General features: G+C 47.2%; 1 protein-coding gene across 20 annotated transcripts in view; it reads right to left on the bottom strand.

The window, feature by feature from the left end:
* Positions 1 to 3,686: 3,686 nt before the first annotated feature.
* The window catches only part of PARD3 (par-3 family cell polarity regulator), a 704,173-nt gene continuing 687,167 nt past the window's right edge, over positions 3,687 to 20,692 (bottom strand). For 6 of the 20 annotated variants that reach the window (XM_067030317.1, XM_067030322.1, XM_067030318.1 and 3 more), the window contains 3 exons: positions 9,233 to 9,360; positions 8,714 to 9,024; positions 3,689 to 4,191 (listed from right to left, as the gene is read on the bottom strand). In XM_067030317.1, the coding sequence (XP_066886418.1) occupies positions 3,990 to 4,191; positions 8,714 to 9,024; positions 9,233 to 9,360 (641 nt within the window). In that variant the 3' untranslated portion in view covers positions 3,689 to 3,989. Of the gene's footprint in view, positions 4,192 to 8,437; positions 8,603 to 8,713; positions 9,025 to 9,232; positions 9,361 to 10,503; positions 10,667 to 20,692 lie in introns of those variants that run through there. The other 14 variants (XM_067030326.1, XM_067030325.1, XM_067030327.1 and 11 more) reach the window with 8 other exon arrangements.

The following is a 20,692-nucleotide window of genomic DNA, read 5'->3' as shown; positions in this document are numbered from 1 at the left end:
AGTGTACGTGTACATGTTCATGTGGGTCCCTATGCATGCATGCACGTGTACACACACACACACATGTCCACACATATACACATGTTACTTCCTCACGTTCTGAGCCAAAATGTAGGTCATCTACGTAGCTTGACAAGAACACAAATGGGGGAAAATAGAAACAGAATATTCCTGTGCTTCACAACCTCGCAGCACTAATCTGACTGCAGTCTACTCCCCAGTGGAGTATAAGCCTCACCTTCTGCTGGATTATCAAAAGTGGTAAAACCAAGCATACTTTCACATAGAGCAAATACTTCTCTGCTTCCTATGTGGCCGTGTCATACACAGCATCACACACAGCAGGCTGCCTAGTAAATGCCTTTTCATGATTCTGGTGAGATACCAAGAATCATATGATCAACGCAGAGTTTTCTAGACTATGGGCTGCAACGTGCTGAATTCCTTTAGCACTCTAGCCTAAATCCATGGGAGAGAAAGAGTTAACAGCATCTAGTCTCACATAAATAGTTAACCAGATATCTTTGTTTGAAGTCAAACTAAAAAGAAAAAAGAAAAGAAAATTATTTGTGCTGCTAAAAAAATTCTAAAAATAGTGATTAATGGACACACTTAATAGGGTATCGCTCACATCCATCTCTGTCATAAGTTGCCTTGATAGCTTTTGGAGACCTTTATCTGGCTGGGTTAATTTTGAAAGGGATTCTCATGAAAAGTATGTTTCGAGATGTCATCTTTCATTTCTTAGGACTGGGTGGTAGGCTCTCCACGGGTGTAGCCTGGAGCTTAACGACGGTGCCACCTCTGTGCCACCACGGCCCAGAGGAGCGGAAAACATTGCCCGCTCTTCTCTGAACAGAAAATACCACTGTTCGTTCCATTGCCACATTCAAGGTCAGGATCAATGTCTATTTCTCAGAGTCAGGCTTGGGTAATAACTCAATATTAAAAGCTTGACTGAATGGGGTTCTTTCTAATCAGCTATAGGGTATAATCTAAATCCCCTCTCTAGGAATACAGAGGCAGAAAAAATGCACAGGGCCCCAGACTACCATAAACTGTGTAAAGACGGGACGTGAGGCCTGCTGTGAATGAGGGGTTGGATTAGCTCAGCATGAACCTGGGGCCCTGTCACTCTAATGAAGCTCCGTCATGATTTGGGGAAACATCTGGGGGGTGACTAGGGACTCTTAGTTTCAAAAGCTGCAATTCTTGGTCCTTTCTAGATGTCTCCTAAGGTAATGGAGATTTTGGTATACCACAATTCAACTTCTCTTATAGAGGTAATCTCACTGAATAGAATGTTCAGTTGAGGTCCACTGGCCCACTTACAACCTGCAGGGAAGTTACAGGAAACAAGATACAATGTTAAAGAAAGAACTCAAAAGAAAAGGAGAGGCGGAGCATGGATGATACTTCCCTTAGGCTCCGTGACTTGCAGGAGGCCTGTCCACACTTCCCCATGGTCACCACGCCACTCAACGCAGGCTCCTGGGTCATAGCCTCAGGCTGGCTTTGTAGAGACACAGGACAGACCCTTTCCCTGAACGGGACACGTAGGAAACGGTGGCATTTTCCATCCAAACAGCAAATGGCTATGAGACAAATCTTAATTTAGACACAGTGCAGAGCTCCTTTCACTGTGGCTTTGCAGATTCGGGTCTGCTACGACAGTTCATCAATTACTGAGCCCGTCCTCGATGGAGAGGCACGGCTGTGTTGCTTACCACACGCAAAGGACACGGGTGACCTCTGTGACAGGGCTACTGTTATTGTGACTTTACCTGTGAACGAGCTGGGGCTCAGAGGGGTCGAGGACCTCCCGTGGTGCCCAGGACGAGAAAGCGGCTGAGCTAGGATTCAGACGCGGGTCTGCACGGTTACAAAGCTCGCTCTCCGTGTGACCCTCGTCACCTCTCCCTGATTCGCTCTAACTTGCGGGCTCTGAGCTGGGAAAGGGCTGGGGAAAGAGCGTGGAAAGGAGAAAGGAGAAGCCGGCAACCATGTGTTCTCAGACTGCACAAGCCAATAGAGTGCAAGAGGGCAGATGGGAAAGTCAAGTCAAGGCAAGACACCCAGAGTCCAAGCAAAGAGCGTCCGCGATGGCAGGGGTGGAGGAGGGAGGTTGGGGGAGAAACAGACCGGGTGTCCACATCCTACAACGAGATCAAGGGCAACATTCACTGGGACCCAGGCACCAGCACACAGGAGAGGCAGAGCCTGATGCCCGGACAGCAGACGCCGCCACATCCAGACGCTCTTCTTCTCAGTCTGCTTCCCTAGCTCTGCTCTTCCCCGGCGAGTCTGGCCTAAAGCCCCGCAGGTGAAGAAAATGGAAAGCAGCTGCCGGGCCAGCGGGCTAGGGAGCGGGGAGCAGACCCTCTTCTCTGGCAAAGGCGGTCCCCCGACAGGTGGCGGGAGGAGAGCCTGTTCCCAGTCACACCACGCTGGCTGGAGAAAGCGAAGATGAAAAACGAATGCAATGCCATCTCTCCGAAATCTCCACCTGCCCGGGGAAGCGGCTGCTGGCTGGACCCTGGTGGGGGAGGTGGAAGCCTCCTGGCTGAAAACTGACACCCAGACGCCAGGTCAGCAGAGACCCGCACCCAGATGAGGTCCTGACTCACGGGAACAGTCGTGATCAGAGTAACAGCGACACTCACTGAAAACTCCTTATGGCCAAACACGTGTACACATGTCCCTGTTTCATCACCCCAAACGTCCTGGGGTTTCCCTATTTCACAGGCGAGGACCCTGTGGTCCCCAGTGGTTGGGAGACTTGCCCATGGCGAGGAGGAGCACACACTCCTGTAGAAGAAAATCTCACAGCCTCGAGAAAATGTCAGATCACACAGCCTGTGCCCCTCCTGCTGCATCCTACGGAAGCGTTCTTCCCCCAGCAAGCATCCAATCCTGGAATTCACTGGGAAGGGACACACACACACAGAGATACACAGAGAGATACACAGACACACACACAGAGACACAGAAACAGACGCACAGAGATACACAGACACACAAACACACTCAGACACACATAGACACATAAACACACATAAGCGCACACGCATACAAACACACACACGCACACGTTTCCTGTATCACATTTGGCAGGTTTCAAAGGTATTCCCAAATATTTTCAATTTTGAAATGACCATACACATCCCTTTTCCTCCCAGAAGATATATCTTAAAATACATTTAAATAGAAAAACAACTTTTAAACAGGAACATAAAATCCTTTCTTCACATCCATCTTAAGAGCAATTTGCTTGTTAAGCTTTTCCCCAAATTTAACTTTTTTCAAAATGGAAATCATTTATGTCCATTTAAAAAAATTTTGAAAACATTATTTAAACTTCCTAGATCCAATTTCCTTCATCCTACATTGCTTAATTATTCCATTTGAATGTGATAATAGTTAGGGGAGTTGAGTAAAATTCACAAACCTATTCCCAGCTAGCATATTTAATTCCCTGCTTTTAGACCAAGAATTATGGGATCTACAAGTCAAAACATAAGTAACATCTACACAAGAAAAAATTTCAAAAGACATTTTTCCTATACCATTCACTAAAATGTGTATTTAGCACTTTTGGCCTATCGACAGGACAAGAATCAGAGACCTTCACAGGAAAAAAATAAGTGTATTTCACTCGTTTACCTGAAAGCTCTGTTTTTAATTTTAAACACACTGTGTCTTTAGAAAACCAGTTTTGTGGAAGTTGGTTTTAAGGGCACGTAGACATTGATAGTGGGTTGTTCTTATCTGTCATTTTACTACCAATACCAGCAAGACCCTTCAAAGAAACTTCCAGGGACTGTTGTGCCTCAAAGGGGCTCGTTTACTCAGTCGCACTGTCCTCGTTCCCAGATGGGCTCTTCTGAACGAGCACAGAAGCTGAAAACAACACTGGAAAAAATATCCTGGAAAACGGTGCACAGCATTCTAATGGGTTACAGATGGGCTGGGAACCTTACTGCCATTTTTTACTCTTTGCTCGCTCCCTTTCTTCCGTCTGTCATTTTATTGCTTGCTTCCCTTGTTAGCCTCCTGGATGCTGAATCTTTCTTCTCCAGGGAGGAGGAGAGGGAGGGGGAGGGGGAGGTAGGACCAACTGCCCTTGGCCATGAAGGTAGCCAGCGGTGGACGGAGAGGGTCCTCAGCCGTTGAACTGCGTTTCCACGCATTCTGTAACAGAAGATGCTCAAATGAGTCAGGACCAGCAAGGAGGTTGGAAAACATATTTCTGTAGAGATATGAAACTTACTTTAACAAAAAGAATTTTTTTTAAAACTCCCCACAGTTAGAATCGTGTCCTTGGAGACCAGGGAACCTTATCCAGATGAGCTTTATTAGGTTGAATATCAATCAGTAGAGCTCAGGCTGCCGGAGGATGATTATGTTAGGAGAGTAAGTTAGCATGTTAATGGTTCTGCCTGTTTGCAGTATTAACTGGTTCACAAGACTGAGAAAGATTATGACCTGACACTTGTGTATCCTTGCTGAATGTGGAATGTGATGGCTCAGACCCAACCAACATCAACTATGTCATGTGTCACTGACACGGAAATAAAAATCAACGGAGCCAGACAACAGAAGAAAAGGTGGAACTTGGGAAGTGCACTGCATCAGGAATCAGAAGACTTGAATCTGGTCCTCGGGGGCCACCCTGGGTCCATACAAGGCACCTCCGTGTTTGCCCAGCCTCCTCCGTTGTTTCTTCTGGGAGATGCTCTTCCCTCCCGGCCACCAAGCGCGTCTTCTAGTGGGGATGTGGATCGGGGTGTTCACTGCACGTGACCCAAGCTGCCCTGGGAATTGCTGACCTTGAACTAAGAGAGGAAGAACGGCTCCCTGTGCTCTGTAGGGGAATCTGGGAGCCACCAGTGACTACGTCTGCCGCCAAGTAGCAGGTTTGTAAAAAGAAACTAGGACTCAGACACACCCAGAGCAGCAGAGACCAGGGATCAGAAAACCCAGTGACTGTCAGCTCCAGTTCCATCCTCCCAAGGTTTAGATCTGACTTTGCCCTTCCCCCTAGTGTGGGCCTATGAACCACTGTATCTCCCTCACCCCTGAGCTCACTTGGGGTGGGTTTATCTTACATAAAGTTAAAAAGGCCTCATGACAAGAATGCCAGGAATTCATCTTTCTGGGCCCTCTGTGTCTTCGAAAAAATTTAAAGCACTGCATTACTTGGGATATGGGTTTCTCTGCTGTCAAAGGACCTTGAAATAACAGTTTCTTACTCACAGGTGAAATTTCAAAGCTGCTTTGCCACTCTGCCCTGTGAATGCCAGGGGCTCAGGCTGCTTCTCCCTGAGGGGGGACCGGGGAGCCAGGGCATTACTGCATGGCCAGGGTGAGGATTTCACGCTATTTCTGCCTGGTGGGATCAGTCATGGTTATGGTCCAATGACTATTGTGTGTTTCCCACTCTTCCCTTCTCTGAATGGGCGTTTTTACTGGTTATCATCATTAATCGCACCCTGTACTGTGTGTTGACTGTGAAAAGGGAACAGATGACTCGTTTCACTGTGTAGAGGAACCTTATATAGATGGGACTGAGGTGGCTATGCCTCCCCCGGAGACCCTGGGCATTTCTGGGTGCAGTGACTCCATGGGACTTTATGGTGGTCTCTCTTGGGAAAGGGCTGGCTGTGTTCTATGAGGGAAGAAAGCACGTGGATGCTTGCGGGCCTGTGACAGAGCCTGCTGACGCCTCCCAAATACCTCCTTCTTAATAGAATGCCCAGTAGCTGGATGGACCACTGGAGAAGAAAGAATAAAGAACACATATCCCGGCCTCCTGCAGGTTGGAGCACCCACGTGACTAAGCTTGGGTTAGTGGAGTATGTGAGAAGAGACATGCTCACCTACGGGTCACGCCTGAAAGGGAGAGGCATGCCCTCCACCCCTCCTGACAGCTGATACGCAGACTGGGTGGTAAAACAACTTGGGTCGTGTAGACGAGACCAAAACCTTAGGGACGGCAGAGCAAGTAGACAGGAGGATCCTGGGTCCCCAACACAGGGAAGCTGCCATATCAGCCTGGAATGTTCCATGAGAGAGAAATAAACTTCTGTCTTCTGATACCCTTTATATCGGTCCTGTTAGGACAGCTGGACGTTACTTCTACTATGACAAGCACTACGTAAGTGCATATCCAAGTAGCTATGCATTTCAGAATTGACGTTCCTAGAAGTCAGCATCTAGGACCCCTCAGTTTCCTGTGTGAACGTGAAACTATAATGTTTAAGGTGATTAAAATGGATAACCACACCTTTGTCCAGCCTTCCTTCTCCGGTTCCCGGGGGGCGGCCTGCGCTTGCCTTTGTCCCAGAAGCGTGTCCCTGCCCGGGGTCCCGTGGGTCTTGCCAGGGGTTGACAGGCGCTGGCTGCCCCGGTCTCACTGAGGCTGGATGAATTTGAAATGAGCGTCCTCCCACAGAGCCAGTGTCACTGAGGACACAAGTGTGGCTGCAGGGCCATAGTCAGGTGGTCAGGCCTGTGGCGCTATGGCAGGAGGGAGGCTGGGGCGGCGTGAGGAGAGGACTGACCTCTGCCCCAGCACCCTAATCTTCCCCAGAGCTCCACTGTCCAGCAACTAAAGGGTTAGTGTCCGACTCACCTGGTTAGCAAGGCTCACCAGGACTTTGCTTCAAGGCTACATCTAGTGTCCGTTCTGACTTATTGGGCCCCAGGTATAGGAACAATCAAGTACTTGGAATCAGCCTTGCCTGTAGGTACGAGGCTCTATTGTTCCATCCACCTGCCTGTTCAGGTCATTCCAGTGAGTTTCCACAATGGGGTGTCCACTTAGTTCCCCTGTCTGTTGTTCCTTCTACCCACTGGAACTGGAGCCTAGTCTTCAAGCCAGTGTCCTAATACCCTGCCACGTTCTTACAAATTCTCTTCGTCTTTGGGGCTGGTTGGGTCCTGCCATGAATGGAAGAGACTTAATGTCATTTCCCTGCCTGCCTTCTTGACTCCTATGGCCATGCACTGCCCATGATATGATGGATAGGTACGTAGATAGATAGATAGATAGATAGATAGATAGATAGATAGATAGATAGATAGATCGATAGCTACATACATACATAGATACATACATAGATACATAGATGTATGTCATATATCACTGACACCTACCTAACCACACTCAAGGGTGTTGTGTGGATTGTAGTTTAAAGCTCTGGATTCAGAGCACCTGGGTTCAGACTCTACCTCCATCAAAGTCTTGGGAAAGTTATCCTTTCTAAGCTTCAGCAGCTTCATCTTCAAAATGAAGAGAATAATACTTACCTCATGGTCTAGTTGTGAGAATTGAATGGCACATAATAAGTAGTTGAGAAACTGCAGCTGAGCTGTGCCATTATACCTGAGCTCACCACCCACCTGGCCATTACTCCCGGCTCATCAAGCTGCCTCTCGGCATCAGCCTCCACAGCTCAGACACTCTCCCCATCTATCTAGTCCTGCCTTCTGCACCTGTTCTACCTGTCAGTGTTGCTGACCCCTTGCTGAGTGTGCTCAAGTCCACCCAAAGCATGACGCCTCATTGGTGGGTAGGCCCTCAGGATGTGTTTACTGAATCAATGAGTGAGGGAGCTCAGGAATTAAATATGGCGCCAACATCCATTGTTCTCTAAATACCAAGGATCTACTCTAAGCAAAGACCTGCTCAGTTGCTGTGTCAATAAGTATGGCAGCCTTCCCCAAGGGGTCCATCCTCTGTCCTTCAGTGTCATTGTCAGAAAGGACAGTACAAGTCAGTTGACACGTCATGCCTTCATCTCCACACTCCTGAAACTTACAGGAGGAGAACTACCACAAAGGAAGTTCGTATTTGCTTCTGAGTTCCTGGGATTAATCCAACTGCAACACCCTGGTGGCATCTGTGTAGACATGAGTCAGCCAAGGCAATCTGTGCTCCCCGTCCTGCAGTAGGACCGCCCCGCTGCAGGGTCAGCCAGCAGGGGGTGAGGGAGGTAATGAGTATGTGACTGTTACCAGGAGATTCCCACTGGGAAGGAACTGCCAGGCACTGACACAGAAGCTGGGAGCGGCTTCTCCTGCCCGGAAGAGCGCTGGCCTCTGATGTCGAGAAGAGTGAAAAAATGTCAGAAAGGGAAAACTTCCCTATTCAACTTACAAATACACCACCTGGTCCATGAACTGGGGTTCCCTCTGTCACCCCAGAGCATCACCCCTGAGCACCACCCTAGGGTTTAGAATAAAGAACAATGTCCACATGGCTTCGCTTCAATGATGATCTCAACCTTGCTTAGGGAATCTGTCTACATAGATTAAAAAAATAATCTCTTTTCCTCTACTTCTCTATGCTCAAGCATCAATACCAGGTCCTGAAAAATTTTAGAAAGGAGTAGGAATGAAAATGATGTTAGGTAGGGCTGGAGTAACAAAAGAGGAGAAGGAGGCAATTCGATGAAAGAACAGTGAAGATCAAGATAGATGGAAGAAAAGTGAGAATGAATCCTGAAAACACCAGTGGATGGTTTTACATAACCAGGACCACACCGGCCAAGGACACTCTGTTCAGCCTGTGGCTGCAGGAACCGGTCCACCTGCAGACCTGCAAGAGACACAGAAAATGGAACTGGAGTTTGAGTACATCAGGGCAGAGTGAGAAACGCCATCAAAATATTTCACAATGAATTCGCTTTTATTGACCATCCTGTCGCACCTGTGGTACAATGACAAGCAGTGTCCACAGAGAGGTTCTGCTCCATCAGGCACGTGGGTGCTGAGCTGCAGACGACGCCATGGACACCCTCTCCCCACGGCCCTCTCATGTCCTCCATCCACTGGGCAGAGCAAATGTTTCCACGGAACCATGTGTAGCCACGTGGCCCCAGAGGGCGGGCACGGCTGCTGGGCAGATGGGACGTTCGCTGCCGCTAAGGAATCGGGGCCTCCCTGCGGCTCTGTGCACCTTTGGCTCAGGCCTGCATTCCATGGTTCCCCCGCTGTCCCAAAAGCGAAAGCTTTTGTAAACTGAAATGGCGTAAAGTGAAGAAGCAATGACCTCTCTTTGTAAGAGCGAAAATCCTCTTTGGATTTCTTTTGGCTGGTGAAAAGAGGGATTCGTGGAGGTTCTTCATCAAAGCAAAGTGGTGTAAAGGGAACCTTCGAAAAGTGGGGGACACCTATATTCCACAGGCCAGAGGGACAGCTATTTATTATGGCCCTTGACTTTACTCACCGGCGTGGCTGATGAATGACTGGTGCACGTTTTCCTCTGCATTGGTCCTATAGGCTCTTTAAGGATGAGGACGGTGTCCCAGGGGTGGTGACTTCCCACACAGCGTGGAGCAGGGCGCCAGCTACGTCCTGGAATAGAGCACTTGAAGGTGGACACGTGGACATCAAGACTCTGCTCCTCAGCCTCGTTCCCCATCCCGACTGCCCTCTGTCGATGGAAATATGACTTCCATCTGTGGCAAAGGAGTGTGAGAGTTTGCCAAAATTCTCCCCACCGCGGAGCTTTCCTCCGGCCAAAGATGACTCATTCGGGTCATCTTTGCGAAAGACCTGGAAGGCCTGTCCCTTGCAGTGGCCTCGTGCCAAGAGCAGGATGGAAGAGCTCCCTTCCTCCTCTCGCCGCCCACTTCCCACTCTACACAGCATCCGTCTCCCCTCCACCCTCAGGTGACCTTCCTTGCGGAAGCACAGAGGCCCCGGCCCACTTCGGGCTCAGCTTTGCCACCAGTCATAGATTTCTGCTGCGCCGTGGCGTCTCCTCTCTTTCCCGGGAGAGCAACCCAAGCTTCCTCTCACCTTGGAATATTTGGGGCACTGCGAGCTGGATGGGAATGGTAGCGTGAGGACACAGAGGAGCTGAGCTTTCCCCGTTCCCTCTCCACTGCTTGCTACCACCCAGCCTGCCCTTGGCTCAGTGGAAGGAGAAAAAGGAGTCATCATGTCTAGTACATAGAAGACGTTCTATAAATGATGTTGAAATATTTGGTCCAAAAACGCTGTGATGCATTCTCAAGCATCATTGAAAGACGGATAGGGAACTCCCTTCCTTACAGGATCCCTCTGGAATCATGTTAATTAGATGAGTCTTGAACCATGGGAAAAATTACAGTCTCTCCCAAAGGAGGGAGGGGCGGTTGGGACTAATTGGGAGATTGGGATTGACATATATACACTGCTATGTATAAAACAGGTAACTAATGAGAACCTACTGTATAGCACAGGGAACTCTACTCAATGCTCTGTGGTGACCTAAATGGGAAGGAAATCCAAAAAAAGAGGGGGTGTATGTATATATATGGCTAATTCACTCTGCTGTACAGCAGAAACTGACACGACATTGTAAAGCAAATACACTCTAATTTAAAAAAAAAAAGAATACAGTATCTCATATATGATGTGTATACACATAGGTGGGTAACCATCAAAGAATTATTTCCTTATCATTTCAATTAAACTCAGCAAACATTAATTAAGTGACTACTGTATACAAACCTCTGTGCCAAGTTCAGGGCCAGAATGAGAAGGACGCGGTGTCTGCTCTCTGGGAGCACAATTCTGTCAGGCGAAGAATGAGTTGACAATTCATAAAGATGTGTTGAGACCCAAGGATGGTGACAGACACTAGCGTGAGTCTTCCTTGAGGTGGGGCTGGTGGCTAAAGTCAAGGCAAGGTTGATTTAGAAAGTGATGTTTCCCTGGGCTCTGAGTGAGGGCTAAGATTTTCCTTAATGTCAGGTGTGTGCATGGTGGGCTTGGGCGGGGCTGGGAATGCTGGTGGACCAGTGTTCCCGGCAGAGGAAGGCCACGCGCAAAGACCTGGAAGGGTGAAGACACGTGGCTTCCTGGGGAGCCTGGCTGACCCAATGTGTCTTCAGTGGAGGCTGTACAGAGGTGCGGAGGGCCAGAGGGCCGGAGGGATACAGGGGCTCTGACTGTATAGGACATTGCGCTCCGTGCTCGGGAGACGTCCTGGAGGCCCCTATATGATCTTCTATGGGTAAGGACCTGCATTTTAGAAAAGGGATTACTTTCACCTGTTAATGAACTACAAGAGATTGAGGGTCCACCCTCTCACCTCCAATACCAATGTAGTGCCACAAAAATGGCACCATGACAAGGAAACTTCAAGTGCCATTGGTGTGCCCATGTAAAGAGGTGGGTATCACATTGTCCTGGCTCAGGGGGGCCTTCAGGTGGTTCCTGAGCCCAGCCATGTACAGAGAGAGGCATGTCCTTTTCCCTTCCGTTGCCCTGCTGTGGGGTTCAGAGCCCCACATCTTTCCCTTGACTCTTTTCAGGGGAGCTCCCCACCTGGGGTTAATCGGACCGGAAGGCATTGGTGCGGGCCCAGGCAGCCCCTGCCAGCTGAGCAGCTGCGCAGGAGGCTGGCTGAGCCTCGCCCCAGGGAGGGTGGGCAGTCCGCGTCCCGGTTCTCTCCTGTCGGCCTGGTCTCCTCTCCTCGTGCTCTCCATCCTGTGGCTCCACCCACCTCCACCTCTGAGCCTGGACGTCTGTCCTGGTGCAGGGGCTGAGGGCGAGGGAGGATCGGGTGGGGGCCTTGTGTTCACTCGTGAGGTTTTTTTCCCTAATCTTGCCTGGGTTAGTCCTTGCCTTTCTCATTAAAAGAAAAAACAATCCAGGAAGAGGTTTCTTCTTCTCTGTTTTCTACTCTCATTTCCCCTTTGAGAGCCAAGAGTCACAGAATAGTCCAAAGTTTGAACAGGGAACAGGACAAAATTAAAAAAAGAAAGGTTGGGGCACGGGAAATATTGCCAATATTTTACAGTAGCTGTAAGTGGAATATAACCTTTAAAAACTGTGAATCACTATATTGTACACCTGTTAACTTATATAATATTGTACATCAACCCTACTTCAGTAAAAAAAAAAAAAAAAAAAAAAATTCTGGTATTTTTCCCACAAAAAGAAAAGAAACACTGGGGGAAAGTTGTTTCACATTTCAAAAATATCCTATAGCAAAGGGATTCTTTCAATGGTATTGGGTTTTATTAATATATGTATTATGTGCATTAAATGCAAAATTCTTGAAATTCATCAAATACTTTCCTATGGACATTTAAACATATCCAAGTCACCAGAGCACAGGTATTTATAGACCAGCAAATACTAGTAAATCCATCTGGATCCTAATTAATGCAGTCATATTTCCATGCAGACAAAACTGGAGTGCTTATTACAATCATTCAACCAGCTGGCTGGTTCCTCCTCAACGACATCACTACTCTGAGTAATTGTGCGTAGAAAATATTTTCGCAAATCATCTTTTTCATGAAAAAGAAGCTCAAGGCACAGAGATAATTCACTCCATCCCTCATCTGTAAATCCTAATCCAGTTTAAGTATATTCATATCTCTCTTAAATAGTCTCCTTAGGTTCCCTAAGCTTCCGAATCTCTTTCCAAAAATTGCTCAGTTCTGAAAAATGTCTCTTTTTTTTTTTTTTTTTTTTTTTTGCGGTATGCGGGCCTCTCACTGTTGTGGCCTCTCCCGTTGCGGAGCACAGGCTCCGGACGCGCAGGCCTAGCGGCCATGGCTCACGGGCTTAGTTGCTCCGCGGCATGTGGGATCTTCCCGGACCAGGGCACGAACCCGTGTCTCCTGCATCGGCAGGCGGATTCTCAACCACTGCGCCACCAGGGAAGCCCCTGAAAAATGTCTCTTTGGGTATAATACTTGGTTATGTGAAGACTGCCCTGGACCCCGACCAATTCTGGAGGCCCCACCCCTGACACGGCATCCCTGAGGTCCCAACATTTTTGGTAAAGTTTCCAGGTGCTAAAATACTGCTCTCACATCATATTTCACCTGCTGGAAAGGTAGCAGAAGGTTTTATTTCTGTTCTGCTAGATGACATGGTCCAAAATGTCTGAACAGGATCACCCTCGCTGTGGGCGACCTCGGAATGTCCCAGTGACCCCAGGGCTATTGTATTTCAAGATGCACCCATAGTGTGACGGGGCCTTTTCCCTCTTTAGACACATCACTTCTAGATAGACCCTGAACACTCCTTAGATCACTTTTGGATAGATCCTGCACCCCTGTTTAGATAGATAGATCGCTTTTAGATAAACCCTGCACCTGAAGGAAGCTCTTCCAGGAGTGAGAGGGAGCCACTGAAGCAGTGCACTGAAGATTCTTGCCCTGGCTTTATTTTCTTCTGGACCTAATGCACATATGTTTGAAAACTCTTCCTTCTGCCTCGTCATCCAATCCAGGCCTTCTCCTGGCAATCAGAAGAGCATGGTCTGGGAAAGATACCCTTGACCTGGGTTCTTTACATTCTGCTTTACATTAGCTGAAATTAAAGAAATCCATATTTCTTGTTATTTTTTGGTGTGCTTGATTTTCATCTGACAGTGCTCTTTCCAAAATTATATGTAAGTGGGGTTGTTATTCACATGGTGTGGTGACAGATAGGAAAGCCCTTCATCACTTCAAAACATTATCTTTGCACAAGTGACTGAGTGCCTTTTGTGTGCATGTGTGTGTGTGTGTGTGCGTGAGTGTGTGTGTGTGTGTGTGTGTGTGTGTGTATGTGAGCAATTTTTTCCTAGAAGCCTGTCATTAGTAAATCACTCATTTGGAGTTTAAAAAGTGTTTATGCTTAACTATGATGGTGTGCGATGAATTGGGAGATTGGGATTGACATATATACACTAATATGTATAAAATGGATTACTAATAAATAAATAAAATTCTAAAATTAAAAAAAGAAAAAATTTATGCATAAAGCTTGATAATTTATCTTGTAAAAAAAAGTGTATATGCTTGGCTATGAAGGAATTTTTTTTAGTATACCTCTAACAGGCCTCACTGATTTTCATTCCTTCTTCAAGTAACAGAGTCCCCTGGAATGTTCTTTGAAACTACAGCTTTCTAGGTCCTACCCCTATGGAATCATAATCTTTGGTGGGAGAAGCTAAGGATCTGTAATTTTAACAAACATTCTAAGGGTTTCTTAGGAACCATGAAGTCTGAAACCATGAACAAAATGAAAGGAAAACCTACTGAATGAGAGAAAATATTGGCAAATAAAATGACAGATAAGGGGTTAATATCCAAAATATATAAATGGCTCATACAACTCAATTTCAAAAAACCAAAAAAGACAATTAAAAAAATGGGCAGAAGACTCAGATAGATGTTTTTCCAAAAAAGATACAGATGGCCAACAGACACATGAAAAGATGTTCAACATCGCTAACCATCAGAGAAATGCAAATCAAACCACAATGAGATATTAGCTCACACCTGTCAGAAAGGCTACCATCAAAACATCTACAAATAACAAATGTTGAAGAGGATGTGGAGAAAAGGGAATGTTTGCATACTGTTAGTGAGAATGTAAATGGGTGCATCCACCACGGAAAACAGTATGGAGTTTCCTCAAAAATATAAAAATAAAACTACCATATGATCCAGAAATTCCACTCCTGGGTATATATTTAAGGAAAACAAAAACACTAAATTGAAATGACACATGCACCCCAATGTTCAAAGCAGCATTATTTACAATAGCCAGGACATGGAAGCAGCTAAGTGTCCACCAGCAGATGAATGGATAAAGAAGATGTGGTATATATATATATAATAGAATACTACTCAGCCATAAAAAAGAATGGAATTCTGACGTTTGAAACAACATGGATGAACCAAAAGGGTATTAAGCTTAGTGAAAAAGTCAGAGAAAGACAAATACTGTATTTTATCACTTATATGTGGAATATAAAAAATAAAACAAATGAATAATTATAACAAAACAGAAACAGACTCACAGATATAGAGAACAAACTAGTGGTTACCAGTGGGGAGATGGAAGCGGCAGAGGGCAAGATAGGGGTAAGATATTAAGAGATACAAACTACTGTGTATAAAATAAATAAGCTACAAGAACATACTGTAGCACAGGGAACTATAGCCATTATTTCATAGTAACTTTAAATAGAGTATAGCCTATAAAAATATTGAATGGTTATGTCGCACACCTGAAACTAGTATAATATTGTAAATCAACTATTCTTCAGCTTAAAAAAGAAAAGAAATTAGCTGAAATTAAGAATTTGATTGCCGAGTTGTTTCTCAGATTAGACAGAGGAGGAGAAAGAATTACTGAACTGGAAAAGGGGCCAATAAACTAACCAAATGAGAGGAAAAAAGAAAAAAAAACCCTAAAGTCTAAGAACCACTAAGTTAAATACTAATAATAGCTATTATCATCCTGGCCTATGTAATCTCTCCACCAAAAAAATGAACTCCCCCTCAAAAAAAATCCTGGGCTCTCTCAAGACTTCGTCTTTTTCTGGACTCGCATGCAAAGAAACAGCCTGATACCACAGTCCATGAAGAACTATGTTACAGCAGGTGTCATGACAATGGCAGGGCATGACTCTCACAGAATAATTCACCCCAAAAACAACCCCAGTGACTCTTCAGGCCTCACTCCCACTCCTCCAATGTATCTACTCTCAAAAACATATGCATCTGTTAAAATTCTTTCCCTCTTATGCGTTGAAAAACACAAGCTGCAAAAGAAAGCTGTGGAGAGTTGGAGAAATGTGACTATGAGCTATTTACTAAAGCTTCCTATCGAATTATTAGTTTAGTTGTGTGTGATGGTAGTCGTGTGGTTATGTAAGTGAATGCCCCTCATCTGAGGGGAGGAATTCTGAAGTACTTAGGGGCGAGGTGTCATGACGGCTTCAACTTACTTTCAAATGGCTCAGAAAAATAACCCTATATAAATATATTTGTGTAGTATCTTTGTGTGTGTGAGAGTGAAGGAAAGTAAACGTGGCTAAATGCTAACGATTGGTAAATCTAAGGTATGTTTGGATTATCCTGTAACGGTTTTGTAGATTTAAGTCGCGGAGAAACAAATCCCTTTCTGTTCTTCTTCCTGCCCTCTCCCCACCTCCCACGCCCACCCTCCAGCTGGAAGTGGCCACCTTCCTTGACCACATCAAACCACAGACCCAAGGCCACCATGCTTCCCGGTCTCCCTTGCAAGCCATTGAAGCAACTAGAAGGATAGCTGTCTGCTCTCACACTAATTTTCCTTCAATAAAGCCCACCTTGTAATGCAGGGATATGCTTATCACTTAGTTTCCAGTGAACAGTGAGCTGAAAAACTCCAGAGTGTATTGCAGTCCCAAGGGACTAGAGAAATAAAAGCTGGCAGACAGTCCAGGGCACTCTTAGGTCTGATTCCATTTTTTAGGTGGATGTGTAGAGAGTACACTGGTATCTCTGGACTAGATGGGCCATGAGAACAAATATCTCTTATTTACCACTAAACCTACTCATCACTGAAATTCCTTCTCCGCCAACCACTGTTCTCCAGCTCTGGATTAGCTCACAAATCTCTTAGTATCGCAAGGCCGAGTAGGACCCTCCTGTATGGCCAGAGGTTTAACAATGTTCCAGGAAGCATCCTGTCACTTGCATCTGCCAATGGGATCCCAACCTCCATGTGATTGAAGCACTTTAGAGCTCTCAGGACACCAGGCCCAAAGTTGTCAAAATCAACGGGAAAAGTGAGATGCTGCATCCAGCACCATCCAGGGGTATTATGTGAAGCAGGCAGCTAGAACTGTGTCGAGTTCATTGGCGCTAAGTCAAGGCTCATTAACAACACGGAGATAAATGTCACCGTGGTCAAACACTTTCTGCTTGTGTGTGTGATAGCAGAAAACAACACTTCAACGTAGACCTTCATTGAAGGGGTTGGGTCAGGGGAGAAAGAGGCTGGTCCCATCACGACAGCAGAGCCTTCTCTGGCTCCCCTCTGACCTCACCACTCAGGACCTCAGGGGTGCTGGAACTGGGGGACTTCGAGGTTGTATAACAGCAGGGTCCCAGAAAGGCCAGTGGAGGTAGTTTGATGTAAAACAAATGTAACAGACATACGTGCATTTGAACCTTAGCTCCACAATGACCAGAACTTGATTCTGAGTTTCTATTTCATCTGAAAATCAGAAATAATAACACTTCCAGCTTTCTGCATGGAAGAAATCAGAATACGGAAGGAAAGACCCCAGCACGGTAGCTCTTCTGATCGTTGTTGATAACAGGAAATGGCTTTCCCAAGCCCTAGAGAGTGTTACTGTCAAGAAGAGGGCTGTCTCCCGTGCCCCTCCAGCTCACCAAACGGGACCCCATGGCGGGAGTCCCAAGCTCCGAGGCACAGCACTTGCTGCTCATTTTTCTGGACATTCCTCAGTTCACGGAGTTGACATTTGCAGGGCATCAGCTGCATGACACGTGGGGGTGATTCGGGCTGGACCATGGGAGGGAGGCACAGGAATGAGCCAAAGCATGGCCCTTCCTCAAGGAAGTTCTACTTCAGGGTGTCTGGACCAGCACAGAAAGACACTCATGGTGTCAAGCAAGTGGAGAGCCATGGGGGGGATGGAGCAAGGTGCCACGGCCAGTTCACGGGCAGATGGAAGGCTTCAGTTAGGCTCCCTGAAGAGGGCTGTGATGTACGTGGGCCTTGGAGACGGCAGGGCTGTGACAGATGGCAGAGGGTCGAGGAGGGAGCCGGAACATCTGGGGCCTGCTTACACAAGGGCCGGCAGTCTGCTGTGGGTTCGTATTTCGTGGACACGCTCACATCCACTCACTCCACATGCAAACACCATTCCTCAGTTGGGAGGTTCTGCTTGATTCTTTAGGTCATTTCAAGGTACACAGAAGGGCAAAGCATTTAAACCAACGCTCAGCACTACTGTGCCCGAGAAAGAGAAGCCGACTGGTCACTCTTGAGAGAGGAATAACTTGGATTGCTCTTCTTAGTTAAACAATTGTAGAGCCAGCAGGTGCCACAAGCATACGGGAAACCCAGAAGAAACACTCATGGCTGGAGGAAGGCTTCCCCGGGAGCCCTTGGTGAAGGGTTCTGCAGAGGGGTTGCTGCCAGTGGCCAGAATTGCTTCCCAATTCTGAACGTTGGAGAGGCCAGCCGACGTCGGCTAGGGGACTCTGGCTGTGGTCTGTGGCAGAAAAGAAGCCAAGGACCCGGATAGGAAGTTCAAAAGAGGGAAGGTGTTCTGTGCTTGTGACCTGAGGTCAGCCGAGGGTGAGAGTCATAGGACGAACTGGTCCCAGCCAAGCGGGGGCCCCATGCTGTAGACCAGCATGTAGACCAGACCCACGAGGCTAGTGCAGTGCAGCATTCTGGCACACACACCTGGGGATGTGAGCAGAAACTAAAGGGACAGTAATCTTGGAGCCCATCTACCTCTGACCATAACTGGCCATCCAAGCTGGGGAGGTCACTCTCTTCCCCCCCCCCCCCCCCCCCCCCCCCACGGAGAGGCATCCGCCAGACAGCACAGGACCATTCCTCTGGGTGACAACTGCCTTGTTCTGAGCATAGAAGCAGCTGTGCTGGGCAACCTGGATAAAGAGAAGAGTGTTTATCACATTAGTACCAGCTGGCCAGAAAGGTCCCACCATTTCCGCACTGTTCACTGTTCAACACAGATTTCAGTACATGACGATCTTAACACCAACTCCTGTACCTGTGTCATCACTTCCACATGGTGAATTCCTAGCAGGGACTCCGGCTGTGTAGTCGCCTGTTCATCCCAGAGGGTGGAGGCCACCCAAGCCCTGGAATGTTTTTTGGTGGGGACACTGATGAGCAAGTTATTGTTAAACATCTTAAAAATCTTTCCTGTAACAGGTTACATGTAGATTATGTTAAACTCGTAAGTACAATCCTTGTCAGTGTGTCTCATTTATATCCAATCCTAGATAAAAGTCCCTTTTCTCTACAGTTTCCTGTCACTTATTATTATTATTATTATTATTATTATTATTATTATTATTATTATTATTTGGTGCTAGGCGGGCCTCTCACTGCTGTGGCCTCTCCCGTTGCGGAGCACAGGCTCCGGACGCGCAGGCGCAGAGGCCATGGCTCACGGGCCCAGCCGCTCCGCGGCACGTGGGATCTTCCCGGACCGGGGCACGAACCCGCGTCCCCTGCATCGGCAGGCGGACTCTCAACCACTGTGCCACCAGCGAAGCCCTCACCTATTATTTTTTAATCAGATAATTTAACATCAAACTACACCAGTGTGGAAGAAAGCAGATGAACAGAAGGGACACCGGGGTAATTTCAACTGGTCTTCTGAAGTTCAAATCAAGGTGCTGGATGGAACAACTTGTTACGTTCTTTGGAGTCTCAAATTCACCAAGATCAATAGCGGTACTTTCTCACTAGCCCTCTTTATCTCCAATCTGTCTCTCCAACTGCACCACTTTGTGTGATCAAAGAGTGAAGGACGGCTCCCAGGACCCTCAGAGGAAGGTCCTTGTGGGACTTGTACCTTGAACATGCTGTCAGAAGGAACAGTGAAATTGGCCCGGCGCTGCTGACCTGGGGGCCCTGTCTCCGGTTTCACCAGGGAGACGCGAGGACAGACAGCTGCTCCAGGCATGTTTGTGTATATGTAAATATCCATATACTCACTCCAAACTCTGAGAGCACTCCGGCCATCTGCCACAAATTCAGTGTATGTCTGAACCACACAGGAGCGTTGCAGATGGAGACAGAGTACGCACCGCGCATCTCTGCCCCAGTCTCAAGCACGCAGACCATCCCAGAGCTACATTTCTGAGCCTTTGAGATTTTCTCATCCCATGATTACAATAAATAGAGAGTACAATTCAAATGAAATGTTGTCTTATTGTGCCATTGTTCCTAAGGGGGTGGGGAAATGCCAAGGCGTTATTAACAAGACGAGGTTGAAAATGCCCAGACAATAGGATATCCAGACACCCCTCCCTCTCCTCCAAAGCTGTTCTCTAAACACTACCAATAAGTCTCCCCCTCAGATCCAAATCAAGAGCCCATAGAAAAGCTTCCTTACTTCAGATCTCAGAGACAAAAGTGAACAGCCAGGCATCGTCTCAAATGCATCCTATTATGCTTCCTTCTGCTTTCTTCCCGGCCCCACCCCGAAGTTTCCCTGCTTTAGCTGTTCTTTATTTCCCTGGATTCTCAGCACTGCTGCCTTGTTTCCATAGAATCACAGAAGTCAAAGCTAAAAAAGACTTTGCATGATTTTTCCCTCCACACAAACCCCAAGGGCAAAATGTTACCAAATTCCTACCCTTAGATCCACAACAGACTTTCCTACGGGGAGTGGGGCCTGAGCGCAGACAGTCCCACGTGCTTATTGAGTCCTGTCATCCACTCGGAGAACAGCATTGGGCTTGGCAGGTCTAAGACGGCTGAGGGGATGCTCTCTCCTTCCAAAAGAGCTTCCATCCCTCTACTCGGCTCTCATTTCCTGCTCCGGACTCGATGCCTCAAGTTCATGTATATTTCTAAGCACTCTCATGGCAAACTCTACCCATCACTAATGTGTGGTGCATATCCCAAGCCAAGAAGCACTCAGAGAGATGGATGGGGCTGGAGACGGGGGGTGGGGGCGGGTGGCAGGTGAACTCCACGAAGCTTTGTCCTGTCTGTGCCACGGTGTGACCTTGGAAGCTGCCCAGCTCACATCAGGCCAGCAGGAAGCTAACTGTTCCAGAGGTGACGATATTTCAGAGTATCTGTCTTGGGAGTTAGTTGCCTGTGACCCTGTTATAGGCCTTCCCTTCCTTCCCCTAAACCAAAAAGTGCCTGCCTCCTGTGCTGTTCTTTT

The sequence above is a fragment of the Kogia breviceps genome, chromosome 3 (assembly GCF_026419965.1).
Source record: "Kogia breviceps isolate mKogBre1 chromosome 3, mKogBre1 haplotype 1, whole genome shotgun sequence".
NCBI classification, from domain to species: Eukaryota; Metazoa; Chordata; class Mammalia; order Artiodactyla; family Physeteridae; genus Kogia; species Kogia breviceps.
This window is presented reverse-complemented; position numbering and strand designations above follow the sequence as displayed.